Source organism: Quercus lobata, chromosome 5 (assembly GCF_001633185.2).
Source record: "Quercus lobata isolate SW786 chromosome 5, ValleyOak3.0 Primary Assembly, whole genome shotgun sequence".
Lineage (NCBI taxonomy): Eukaryota > Viridiplantae > Streptophyta > Magnoliopsida > Fagales > Fagaceae > Quercus > Quercus lobata.
This window is the reverse complement of record NC_044908.1, coordinates 83,573,550-83,586,051: the sequence shown is the minus strand read 5'-3', so window position 1 is coordinate 83,586,051 and position 12,502 is coordinate 83,573,550. Positions and strand designations below refer to the sequence as shown.

Here is a 12,502-nt window from a genome sequence, read left to right as displayed (position 1 = left end):
CAATTTAGTCTAGGACCATAAAAATTTGGGGAAATTTGCCATTTAGCATTACTTTTGGAACAATTTAGTTAGTTGTCAAGTTTTCAAAACTATTTTGCAAACTAGTATCTCGAGTTCAATGTAGGAACTCGAGTCTCTAAGCCTCGAGTTCCAAGTTGTGGCAATCTGATGTGGAAGAAAAATCTATGTGGAACTCAAGTTTCTATGACTTGAGTTCCCTCCATTGTTCTTCTTCTTTCTTTTTGTTCTTCTTACTCTCTATTTCTCCAGATCTATAAAAATAGAACTCAAATCTTTAAGACTCAAGTTCTATGTGTGTATAGAAATATCCACATCAATTGATCAACCTACCAGAGCATCAAAATCGAGTGTATGAGAATTGAGTTCCTTCTGAGTCTAAAAAACTCAAAATGTTAGTTTACTAAAAAAACATACCAATTAACTAGTTGCTAAAATCATGCTAAATGGCACCCAAAATAAAAAAATAAAAAAATAAAAAAATAAAAAAAACCTCAAATTTTCACTTCTTATCACAATTGTAACGTAGTAGATTAGATTGTGAGCGTGATTTGCAAATAAAAAATTATAGATTTATGTGTAAATGATAAACAAATACTACCCTTTAAAGTTGTGCCAAATAAATTGTGTTCTTTATACTTTAAGAAAATACTCATAAATCTGTACATGTGTTTTTGGGTGCAAACGCAAAAATGATATTTTTTCCTTCTCTTCCCTTATCCCAGATACAGCCAAACAAGGCCATAGTCTCTCTCTCTCTCTCTCTCTCTCTGTGCTGTAAATTTTTTTTTTTTTTTTGCTGAATCTCTCTCTTTTTTGTAAATTAACAATCTGATATTCTCTCCATACATTCTTGTGGTTCAAAAGTATGAACCCACTTTACAGATAAAAATATATTCTTTTAATTCTATCTCTTCATCAAAATTCTCTCTTTCTATATCGACTTTGAACACTCATGAATTCTCTTAATTAACGCAGATATAATAAGGCAAAGAACTTTTGGAGTGTACAACTGTTTCTTCAGCTCTGGTTCTAGTCTAGTCCAAAAAACATGGACCTTAGTGATCTTAACAAGGTTTGGGAAATCAAACCTCTGAAGACGATTGGGGAGGATGAAGCCAGATTAATTCTTGAGCGAGTTGCCAAACAAGTTCAACCAATCATGCGCAAACGTAAATGGAAAGTCAAAATCCTTTCTGAATTCGGGTACTCACTTTTTTTCTCATCCTTTCGTTGTTTATATATATATATATATATATATATATATATTCTTGTTCTCTTTACCTGTGGGTGTGTCGAATTCGATTTTTGAACATGTGTGTGTTTTTTTAGTAAAAGTTTAGTCCAAAATCATTATAAAATCGCATGTTTCAATTTCTGTTACATGGGTTTCAGTTAAATCAAAACCAACTGGTGTGTCGACTGATGATAACGAGCAATCATTACAGAGTGGATGTCATAGGTTCAAACTTATCAAATCTATCCACACAAAAAAAAAGGAAAAAAGTTACAATTTTTTTGATAGGTGTAAGTAAATGATAATATTGGGGAAAAAAAGTTGCAATTTATCTTTAAAGTATTCCCGAAAAACAATGTTGCAACCTTCATTGCAGTATGAATATATTAGATTAAGGAATATAGAACAAAAATGATTAAACTTTGGGTGGTAAAGTGTGATTAATGCTTTAATATTTTGGAATATGATCCCTCATTGCCTAATGTGGAGCATTTAGCTGGAGCGGAATACTCAGATTTTTTAAGGAACCGAAAGATCAATTCATGAGCTGAAGCTATTTTTTTTTGCAGACTTTGCTTGGGTGGACAAACACATCCGGTGTTTTCAATTTCGCTTCTTTACCTGATTTGCTTGATAGTTGTACTTTCTATGCATCTTAGTTTATTTGTTTTTATGTTTTCCTCAGCACACTTCCTGTGTGCTTTGGCTATTTGTAGTTGATTTTTTCTTTCAATGAAGTTTTATTATTTATCAAAACTATGTATATTTCTTTTCTCATGAAGAATTTTAAAATGCAGTCCTGCCAATCCGTCACTTCTAGGGCTGAACATAGGAGGAGGTGCTGAGGTTAAGCTTAGATTGCGGAGGCCAAACAGAGAATGGGATTTCTTCCCTTATGAACAGATTCTTGATACTATGCTTCATGAGCTTTGTCACAATGAGTATGGCCCTCACAACACTGATTTTTACAACCTCTTGGATGAAATTAGAAAGGTGATTGTTTTATTTCCTGTTCATGCTAAAGATAATACTATCGTTTATATTACTATCTTTGGTAATTGTTTTGAGTTAGGAGATTTATGGCCTTAACTATAAGTGTTTAGAACTCGAAAATCTTCCACCAAGTATAGATCACAGTTCATTTTATAGTCAGATTACATACGCATGTACACTAGCATGAACATGTGTACGGACACACTCATTTCTACTGCATTGGATTGGAATTCGGTAGAATTCTAAAGCCTACTTGAGAGAGAAAGTGAGTTTGTGTTTTAATCAATTTTAAATGTTCCAAGTTGATTGTCTCAAATGCTTTCTGGTATAAAATGAGGATACACATATTATTTACACTGTTATGATTGAAAGCTATACTTTAACTGCTCAAGTGCCACTTGACTGCAAAATATCATCTTAACGATAGGGTTAATCATGGTAGCAACAAAAATGCGGAAAAATTCTCATTTGCTAGGATGACCGAGGCATAGTTATTGGCACAATTGTGTTATTAATTTAGTATTCCTTGTGACAAATTCCATTTGAACGTATCTTGGGCTTGTTTATTTATGGGGTCACTGGGAATCATTATGACCAAATTTCCTTCTTAACCTTGTTTATCAAAATACTTTCTGTGTAGTTTACACTTTATTCCTCTCCTTTTTAGCTCATGGTTTCCCCAAAACCTTCCCCCCACCCCCCCCACCAAAAAAAGTATTTAGTATTGAGGTGTCAACACCTTCAAATCACTTATAAAGTCAATTTCTGTCAGAAATGATTTAGTTTTTGCAGTGTTTTTCTCCCCCAAGAAAGAAGTTTGTTCTGCTGCGTGTTTGAGAAGTCCAACACCATAAATTGCCTTCTTATTTTGTTTTTGGTACAGAATTTATAAACATCAAATTTCCCTTCGAATATAGGTTTCCATTAATTGTAGGAACTTGTTTCAATGGGGAAAAAACAAATCTATGTAGAAATAAAATCAGCATAACAATCATTGAATTTCTTTGTGTCATTTCAAAATATAGAATTCTGTATATTGAAGGGTACTCTACATGGTTTTTTTTGGATGACTACTAACTCAAGCTCTTAAAGGAGAGGAATCACTTAGCAATCAGACTTATAATATATGATTATTTGATATCCAAATTTGTGTTTGGCCTTTTGCTTTTCTTTACCGTTCAGATTTGGTAGACTTGCATGAACATATTCCTTTATCTTTCAAATGCTTTTTTTTTTTTTTTTTTTGGGGGGGGGGGGGGGGTGTGAGTAATTTTTCTTTCAAATGTTAGCAGAATTAATGTATGCCATACTCTAATTTGTAATTTTTTGTGTTGGAATTATTTGGGGCATGCTGATCTGTCATACATGTGAGCTTAAGTGTGATAGATTTGATAAATTAAAATCCTGTCATGTCATTAGATTATCATGTATTTTAGTTTTTTCTTAACTGTCTTATAAACTTTTTGTAGATATTTTATCTATCACCTAATTGATTGCCCCCAAGCTATTCTGCAGGAATGTGATGAACTGTTAGCTAAAGGGATTACAGGCACTGGGAAAGGATTTGATCTTCCTGGGAGACGTTTGGGTGGGTTTTCTTATCAACCCTCTTTGGCATCCTTGCGGCAGACTGCCTTGGCCGCAGCAGAAAACAGAGCCCGGCGTGGAGCTCTTTTGCCATCAGGACCTAACCGTGTAGGTGGTGATAGTAACATTAAGGCAGCTCTCAGCCCTATACAAGCTGCAGCCATGGCTGCAGAAAGGAGACTACGTGATGATTTATGGTGTGGGTCCAAGTCTTTGGAGAGTAACACTGACTTGGACAAAGGTATTGGATCATCTTTAGGGCCTTCTGAAAGGTCAATAGATATGACATTTTCTGATGGTGTATCTACCCGAACTTCCCCTATGGCATCCATGCCTGGTCAGGAGACGGTAGATGGCCAAGCAACATGGAAATGCAACACATGTACTCTTTTAAATCAGGTAGTCTTTCTTTAAATCTTGTTTAACATTGTTGGCACATAGTAGCCACAGGCATTATCTTTCACTTTTATTATTTTGATTAATATTATTTTCACATACATGCAATTGTTATAGTCGCCAAAATTTTTGGGGCTAAGGCCTAGTTGTTGTTTAAGTTGTTGAGTTTTTATTTGATACTTCTTCCATCTACTATATTGCCTCTCAAGTAGCTGAGGTAACTTTGTTAAAATCATTAATTGTCTTCTTAATCCATGCCTGTTCTAGGATTTGATCTTGTGACCTTGCATGGGACTGGACCAACTGGTATTGCTCTTCGCTTGCCTGTATCTTTTAATCTTGATTAGGTGTGGAGAGGAGGAAAATAATCAAAGCCTTTTTGCAAATTAAAGGGTAACGAAGCCAAATCTGATCTAAAATTTCTGGACAGCAACTTGTTATGGGGTTTTTGGATGAGCTACGGTTAGAATTTGGGCAGGAAAAGGTTGGAAAATATTAGGGAATATATGGGTTTTAATAGTGTAGGAAAAGTGAGTAGGGTTTGGAGAAAAAACAAAAGGGGAAACCTCTTGGGGGTTTGGGGGCTTTACAATGGCTGTGAGCAGTATCCTTGAATACTATTTGGTTTTTGGAGTTATTTTTGAGGAGCTATTTGATGAATAGTAACCCCATATATTCATATCAAACAGTTTGCTTTGAATGGAAACCATACTAGTAGACCTTGCTGGCATCCAATTCCAGCTTCCATCACAAATAACATAAGAGAGTTTAGCATTCAACTTGCTCCAACATCATGGACCACCCTTAGCCCATATTTGAGAACCAAAGGAGCATCTGGGTACCATCAGTCATGCTCTCCCCCCCCCCCCCCCCCACCCCACACAAAAAAAAAAAAAAAAAAAGTCCTTGCCATCTCTAACATTATGCTTCAACATGGAGCTATCTAGAGTTCTCAATCTCAACATTTTCCTCCATCCCTGAGAACAATTTTAAGTAGTAACTGCCCCAAAACTCCTAACTTTACGCAAATGGGTATAAACCCAAGCAACCCACAATGAACCAGCTTAAATAAAGAGAAACCAAATATGCTTTAGCACACCTTAGTCCAGTCCTCTACTCTGTTTAGCCCTAGCCTCCCTTTCCTTATAGGAGAAACATTCCAACTCCCAAGCCACTTTAGCACCTCCAAATAAAGGAACTGAATTTGTGGTCAATATTTCTTATCACCCTTTTAGGAAGAATGAGGATAGAAGTCCAAAATCTATGGACGCTATATAACATTGCAAAAGTTGTAACCTACCAGCAAAGGATAGGTTTTTGACTATTCAACAATTAGTCCAAACAGTAATCTTATCAATGAGAGGCTTGCATCCACGCTCAGAGAGCTTACCTGCAATTAGGGGCACACCTAGATACCGTATAAAACCCAGTTACTTTATAAAATCCAGATGAAAAAAAAAACCCCAATAAACCAATAATAATTGCCTCTTAACATTTAAAAGCGATTGAAACTAAATAAATAAAATTAAAGAAACCTGATTAGAAAGCAATTAATGCCAGAATACATAATAAATAAAGACTTATGATCTGCTAACAAGCCTATTCATTTTCTCAAGTTACCTTGGCATCATTTGACATTGCCAAATTAATGCTTGGATAATAGAATTAGCTTTAAGACACTTGTTAATGTTCTCTTGTTACTGTGTCTTCAGATTATGAATGAGTGGAAGGAGTTCTTTCAATCAACCAAGAATTATCCCTTAGGTCGAAACTTATTATAAAAAATGATTGGAAGGAATTTGTTTAATATTTATGGTACAAACAACTCTTTCAAGTCTTTTCTAGATACATTATTGTTGCCTGTTAAGACCGGCATGAATTGTGTGTGCATACGCACTTGTGTGCATGTGTCACCATTGCATTTTGGATGTGTGAACTGATGCTCTAACAATATTGCTACATTATTGCAGCCCTTGGCACTTACATGTGAAGCCTGTGGAACACCTAAGCACAAGGAGACTGCTAATTTCAAGGTTTGGTCCTGCAAATTTTGTACCCTGGACAACAATGTTAATGTGGAGAGATGCTTAGCTTGTGGAGAGTGGCGATATTCGTACGGTCCACCTACCTCTGCTCGTGGACCCTATGTTGGCACTTGACTGCACATAGATCCTTAGTTTTGAAAGCAAACTCTGTTCTAAACATTTTAGCTTATGTACATAATACAAACAGAAAAAAAAAACTATTATATTATGTTATTTTACTTTATGTACATAATACAAACAGAAAACATATAGTAAAATATTAATGGAACGTTTTATTTTCCCTCTCATGGGTGATTGATTCATGATGTTTTCAAAGGTTTTAAAATAGAATATTGGATGTGAACATGTGGTTGATTTCTGAGAATAATCTCTTTTACTTTGTTAAGTAGACCATTAAAATAGGTTTTATTATGAGGCATCTTCTTGGCTTTTAGTTATACTTCCACTAAATATTGGCTTAAAATTGAGATGCCTAAACGAGTTTATAAAATTGATTAATAATGATTGATTAGTAAAGGCTTGTCAAGAGCCTCGTAGCTTAATTAACATTTTTTAGCATTTTAAACAGAAACATCTAGAGTTCAAATACCCACTCTCCCAATATAACTATCAAATTGTTTAAAAATCAAAAACAAAAACTAGTGAAGGCGTGGGATGCTAACAAAGCTAAACCGAACACAGGCTTACACTATAGATGTAGGTTTACGCTTAGCAAAGAAGTGGGGGCAAAAGATGGTACAATCAGAAATCAATTATTTTTCTGTTGTTACAGTGTATTGATTGGAGATCCAGCATATCTAATATTTTGGGGGTGCTCCTAGAATAACTGAAGTGGCATGTAATTTATCATAGAGTCTAAAATCCCATGATGTATTATTTGAAGGAGGAGGGATGTGTTTAATTTGTTTTTGGTTTTGGCACTGGAAGTCTTTTTTCAAGGTTTCGCCAGAAAAGTTGGAAGAGGAGCTCAGTGAATATACATTGAGCTGAGAGAAAGAAACTCTAATCTCACCTCTGATTTTAAAATAAAATTTTCATCCAATTCTAAAGTCGAGTTTACAATAGTCAAACTTGGCTAATTATATATGCTTCCCTAAACAGTCCTTTGTAACACATGGGTAAAAGCAATTAATCACATGTGTTAAAATCATAAAACAAATTGTAACTATCATGTGTAAAGACAATGAGATAAAAATATAACAAACTATAGCTAGCACATGTAAAATAATTAATCACATGTTAAAATTAGACTCACCAATCTTAGAGTCTGTTTGAATTGAGAGGGGAGAGAGAGAGAGGAGTAGAGTAGAGTTGAGTTAACTGAAAATAAACTAATTTTTAGTCAATTCTACTCTACTCTACTCCCCCTTTCTCCCCCTCAATTCAAATGGACCCTTAGCTATTTTGAGCTTATAAATATCACTAATCTTATATTGTTATAAATTATATGTGAAATTTTACAGCAAAATGAATTTTTTTTATTACTAAAAAATTACAAATAATAATTTGATATTTTATGACTCTTAATTTACAAAATTATACACTCCAATATGATGTTTATATAATAATATTTATATACATGTATATTTATAAACTAATAAACATATAATATTGTATACACTTAAATCAAGTTTTATACTTACAAGTTTGCTCATGAATATATTATTAAATTTGAACTTAATTTGTTTAGTAGTTGAACTTAAAACTTGGCATAGTTCTAATGCTCCAGTACATTAGACTCATCATAATGGTGACATGTGTTTATTTTTGTCCTTGAGCCTATACTTGTTTTTGGATTTGACTTGTTTATTAAATAAATGAATATAAGTAGTTATTTTCCAAGTTGAGTTATGCCCAAACAAATATAAATAGTTATTTTTAGATTTGGTTTGTTTCATGATAATTATTATTATTATTATATATTTGTTTTATAGATCAAAATTTATTGACTTTTTATATAGGAATATTTTAAATATATTTATTTTGAGAATTTTTAATATAATATCTTTATTTGAAGATAAGATCCTTTATTCATTGAATTAATAACTAAACCACACACAAGTGAATGTAGGTAAATTAGGTTAGATCATGAAGTAGTATTTTATTATAACAATCACTTTCTTCCTCCTTTACTACTGTAAGGTATTCCAAAAATTAAATGCTTCATTCATTGTACATTAGTATATTTTAGTGATTCATTAAACTAATACCATAAAAAATAAAAAGGCTAATTAAAGTTAAATGTACACTAAGTACAACTCTTAATAAACAAGGATGAACCAAATTAAAAAAAGAAAAAGAAAAGAAAGAAGATTATTATCTCCATAGGATCCAAGCAGTGAAATAAGTGGGGTCCAGAACCCCAAACAATTGTGGGTTTTCCAAAATTTCCACAAGGTTGATGCCCAATGTCTGCAAGTGGAGCGTCCCAACACTCACGGACCCGAGTGACCCCAAACTGGGGCCCCGTCTCTTCTCCATTCTCATTGGCCCGTGCTTCACACTCTCTCTTCAACGCGCGTCGACCTTTCAGAAAAAAATCCTTTGATTCCCCTCTTTTGATTGCAACCATCCCTCCCCCTCTCATATCTCCATTATTAATCCCAAATTTGTATTCCATCATTTCATTTCCCCTCTTCCTCTAAATTATAAATATAAAAAATAAAAATAAAAAAAACCCAAATTTCAATTACACACACCATCTTCCTCTTCTTCCAAGAACCTTCTCTCTCTCTTCAAAAAAAAAAAAAAAAAACACAAAAAAAGTCTCCTCTTCTCTCCTCTCCTCTCTTCTTTTCATTTCACAACAAACTTTGTTATTCTTGGTCTTATTGTTCTCCTCTCCAAAGAACAACTCATCCTTGTTGTTCCTCCCTTCCCCCTTTCCTCTATAATCCTATTATTAGCTCAACCCATCTCTCTCTCTCTCTCTCTCTCTCTCTCTCTCGATTCTATTCGATTCGATTAATCCTTTTACCAAAAACCAAAACCAAAATTGTCGATTGATCAAAAAATATGAGGCCACAACAACCCCCACAACCCCAATCCCAAGTGGGTCCCACATCAAAACAAGGCTTCCGTTCACGCCGCCGCCCAGATCTAACCCTCCCTCTCCCATTACGGGACCCAGCTCTAGCCGTCCCCCTCCCTCTTCCCCCAACCTCGCTCCCTTCCTCCTCCTCCTCCAGCTCCTCCTCCAACTCCAACTCCAACTCCAACTCCGCCGCCACGTCATCCAGCGAAGAAACCTCGAATCACAGAAACAGAAACGCTCTATGCTTCCACTACTCCCAGCTCGAGCGAGCCAATCGAATCGGGAGCGGCACCGGAGGGACCGTGTACCGAGTGATCCACAAGCCCACGGGCAGAGTCTTCGCCCTCAAGGTCATCTACGGGAACCACGACGACTCGGTCCGCCGCCAGATCTGCACCGAAATCGAGATCCTCCGCGACGTGGACAACCCGAACGTGGTCAAATGCCACGACATGTTCGACCACAACGGCGAAATCCAGGTCCTGCTGGAGTACATGGATCGGGGCTCGCTGGAAGGTGTGCACATCGCGAACGAGCGCCAGCTCTCCGATCTAGCCCGCCAGATCCTCGCCGGACTCGCATACTTGCACCGGCGGCACATCGTCCACCGCGACATCAAGCCCTCGAACCTCTTGCTCAACGCGAGGAACCAGGTCAAGATCGCCGACTTCGGGGTCTCGAGAATCTTGGCGCAGACCATGGACCCGTGTAACTCCTCGGTGGGCACCATCGCCTACATGAGTCCGGAGAGGATCAACACCGATTTGAACGACGGGCAGTACAATGCGTACGCTGGGGATATATGGAGTTTCGGGGTTAGCATTCTCGAGTTCTACATGGGTCGGTTCCCGTTCGCGGTTTCGAGGCAAGGGGATTGGGCGAGCTTGATGTGCGCCATTTGTATGTCGCAGCCGCCGGAGGCGCCGGCCACGGCGTCGAGGGAGTTCAGGGACTTTATCTCCTGTTGTTTGCAGAGAGAGCCGAGGGGAAGGTGGACGGCTTCGCAGTTGTTAAGGCACCCATTCATTGTGCAACACAATGTTCAGGTGAACAATCAGGTGAATCAGAATCTTCATCAACTTTTACCTCCTCCACGCCCGCTTAATTCTCAGTAGTAGTTGTAGTAGTTGTAGTTGTAAGAAAAATGAAAAAAAAGAAAAAAAAGAAAGGTCTTAAATTTTTGTTTTTTTTTTTTTATTTTCCCATTTTGTTTGATTCAAGAATGGTTAAAAGATTTGATGTAATTTTGATAATGATGGGATGGGGTTTGATTTTTAGTGGGAGGGAAGGTTAAAGAATTTGAGATGAGAAATTGGGCTGGTTATGTCTCTGTAGTTTCAATCAATCTCAGTCTCTTCAGTCTTTTTAAGTCACTCAATTTTCAATCTTGTTATGTCTTTTGTAATGTTTACTAGAAAAAGAAAAAAAAAAAAACTAGAAAAAAAGGAAAAAAATCTTATCTTATGTGAATGATGAGGCACAATGTTTTTATCTTTTTTTAAGTTCTTTTCAAGGATTTGAAACCATTATGAATGCCATTTATTGTCATAGGCCAAGACGCCAATTGAGTTTTAGTACAAGTCCTTTATTTGATGACAAGAGACTTTGTCAATTGAGTTAGCGGTCTTTTGAAAGCTTTATTAGTGTGAGGATTGCTTAAAATGTGTGTTGGGTTTATTGGGGGTGGCTGAATTTTTGCCATCTTTGGTTGAAATTATTGTTGGGTTATTAGAGGTCTTTTTTAGTTTTGTTATCATGCAATAACTCAAGCTACACGACGCCCTTTTTCGTTATCATAACTTGTGTTATTAGTTTGAGAATTGGTTAAAAGGGGTGTTGGATTTATTGGGGTGGCTGGATTTTTGCCATTTTTGGTTGAAATTATTGTTGGGTTATTAGAGGTTTTTTTTAAGTTCATTTTTAGGATTTGAACCATTATGAATGTTCTTTTCAAGCTTTGTTATTATGCAATAACTCAAGGGTTGTTAGTGTGAGGTTTGGTTACAGGGGTGTTGCTAAATTTTTCCCCTTTTTGATTGAAATTAATGTTGGGTTATTAGAGTTTTTATATAAACTTCTATTTTTGTTTCATTTGTTATCTATTTGTTCATTTCAAGATTGGTTACTATTTTGGTAACCCCTAGGGTCAAGGACTTGGTCTTGGTGGAATGGTGGTATGCTCCTTCCAAGTCTAAGGTTTGAATCGGCTTGGATGCAAACAATTTCCAGGGGCTATGTACCATTGGAAAAGTCAATGACTAGCTTAATCCATATGATGTGGGAATGTTACATGTGTCTAGGATTTAACCGGGTTAAAAGACATGATGCCCTGCACGGTCTCAGGAGTTCCTTGTTATCAAAATGAACGGTGCTATTTTGTGTAATTTTAATATGATGAGTAAGGGTTTGATTTTTAGGGGGTAAAGAATTTGAGGGGTATGTTTCTACTTTTTAATCAATCTCGTTATGTCTTTAATAATGTTTGCTAGAAAAGGGAAATCTATCTTCTGTGAAAGAGGAGGCACAGGCTTTTGTTTTCATACTATAACTCAAGGGCTATTGGTGTGAGGATTGGTTAAAAGGGGGTGTTCATTTGATTTGAGGGGTGGCTGAATTTTTTCCATTTTTGGTTGAAATTATTGTTGGATTTTTTGAAACTTCTATTTTGCTTTAATTTTTTGTTCAATTCAAGAATGACTAGGATTTTTGTAATTTTGATATGATGGTTAAGGGTTTGACTTTTAGGGGGAAAAGAATTTGAGGGCCATGTTCTAATTTCAGTCAATCTCATTAAGTCTTTGATAATGCTTACTAGGAAAGGAAAGTCTATCTTCTGTGAATGAGGAGGCACAAGTTTTTGTTATAAGCGATAATACTATAACTCAAGGGTTGTTGGTGTGGGGATTGGTTAAAAGGGGGTGTTGGGTGGCTGGATTTTTGCCATTTTGGTTGAAATTATTGTTGGGGTATTTGTCAAACAAACTAAAGGGTTGTAGATTTATTGTGGCTTGGCTGAATTTTTGCCATTTTTTTTTTTTATATTTTAATTTTTGGTTATCATACTCTAACTCAAGGGGTGATTGAAAGGATGGAACGCAAATCCTTTTGCCTTTCAACTTATTAAGGTGGGGGTCATGGATAAGATTAGATTTTCCTTTCTAATATATAAAGTGTTAATCTCTCTCTTTTTGT

At 35.9% G+C, this 12,502-nt stretch overlaps 2 protein-coding genes across 5 annotated transcripts; both read left to right on the top strand.

Annotated features, from left to right (window-relative positions):
- Positions 1-672: 672 nt before the first annotated feature.
- Positions 673-6,561, top strand: LOC115992784 (DNA-dependent metalloprotease WSS1-like). Of its 4 annotated transcripts, none has more exons than XM_031117021.1 (5): positions 673-764; positions 997-1,224; positions 2,053-2,248; positions 3,764-4,234; positions 6,202-6,561. In XM_031117021.1, the coding sequence occupies exons 2-5, from the start codon at positions 1,070-1,072 to the stop codon at positions 6,388-6,390; spliced, it is 1,011 nt and encodes a 336-aa protein (XP_030972881.1). In that variant the 5' UTR covers positions 673-764; positions 997-1,069; the 3' UTR covers positions 6,391-6,561. The 4 variants fall into 4 exon arrangements, with proteins under 4 accessions (XP_030972881.1, XP_030972880.1, XP_030972882.1 ...); XM_031117020.1 differs by lacking the exon at positions 673-764 and adding an exon at positions 777-884; XM_031117022.1 differs by lacking the exon at positions 673-764 and adding an exon at positions 4,499-4,537 and having other exon boundaries at positions 910-1,224; positions 6,202-6,288.
- Positions 6,562-9,006: 2,445 nt separating this feature from the next.
- Positions 9,007-10,780, top strand: LOC115992741 (mitogen-activated protein kinase kinase 5-like). Its single transcript, XM_031116964.1, has one exon. The coding sequence runs from the start codon at positions 9,292-9,294 to the stop codon at positions 10,423-10,425; it is 1,134 nt and encodes a 377-aa protein (XP_030972824.1). The 5' UTR covers positions 9,007-9,291; the 3' UTR covers positions 10,426-10,780.
- The last annotated feature ends 1,722 nt before the right edge of the window (positions 10,781-12,502 follow it).

Excerpts from the sequence above, each read along its gene's own strand:
- LOC115992784 (XM_031117021.1), top strand. The coding sequence starts at position 1,070 with ATGGACCTTAGTGATCTTAACAAGGTTTGGGAAATCAAACCTCTGAAG. Across the intron at positions 1,225-2,052 it reads AAAATCCTTTCTGAATTCGG|TCCTGCCAATCCGTCACTTC; the intron begins GTACTCACTTTT and ends TTTAAAATGCAG. Across the intron at positions 4,235-6,201 it reads CATGTACTCTTTTAAATCAG|CCCTTGGCACTTACATGTGA; the intron begins GTAGTCTTTCTT and ends ACATTATTGCAG.
- LOC115992741 (XM_031116964.1), top strand. The coding sequence starts at position 9,292 with ATGAGGCCACAACAACCCCCACAACCCCAATCCCAAGTGGGTCCCACA.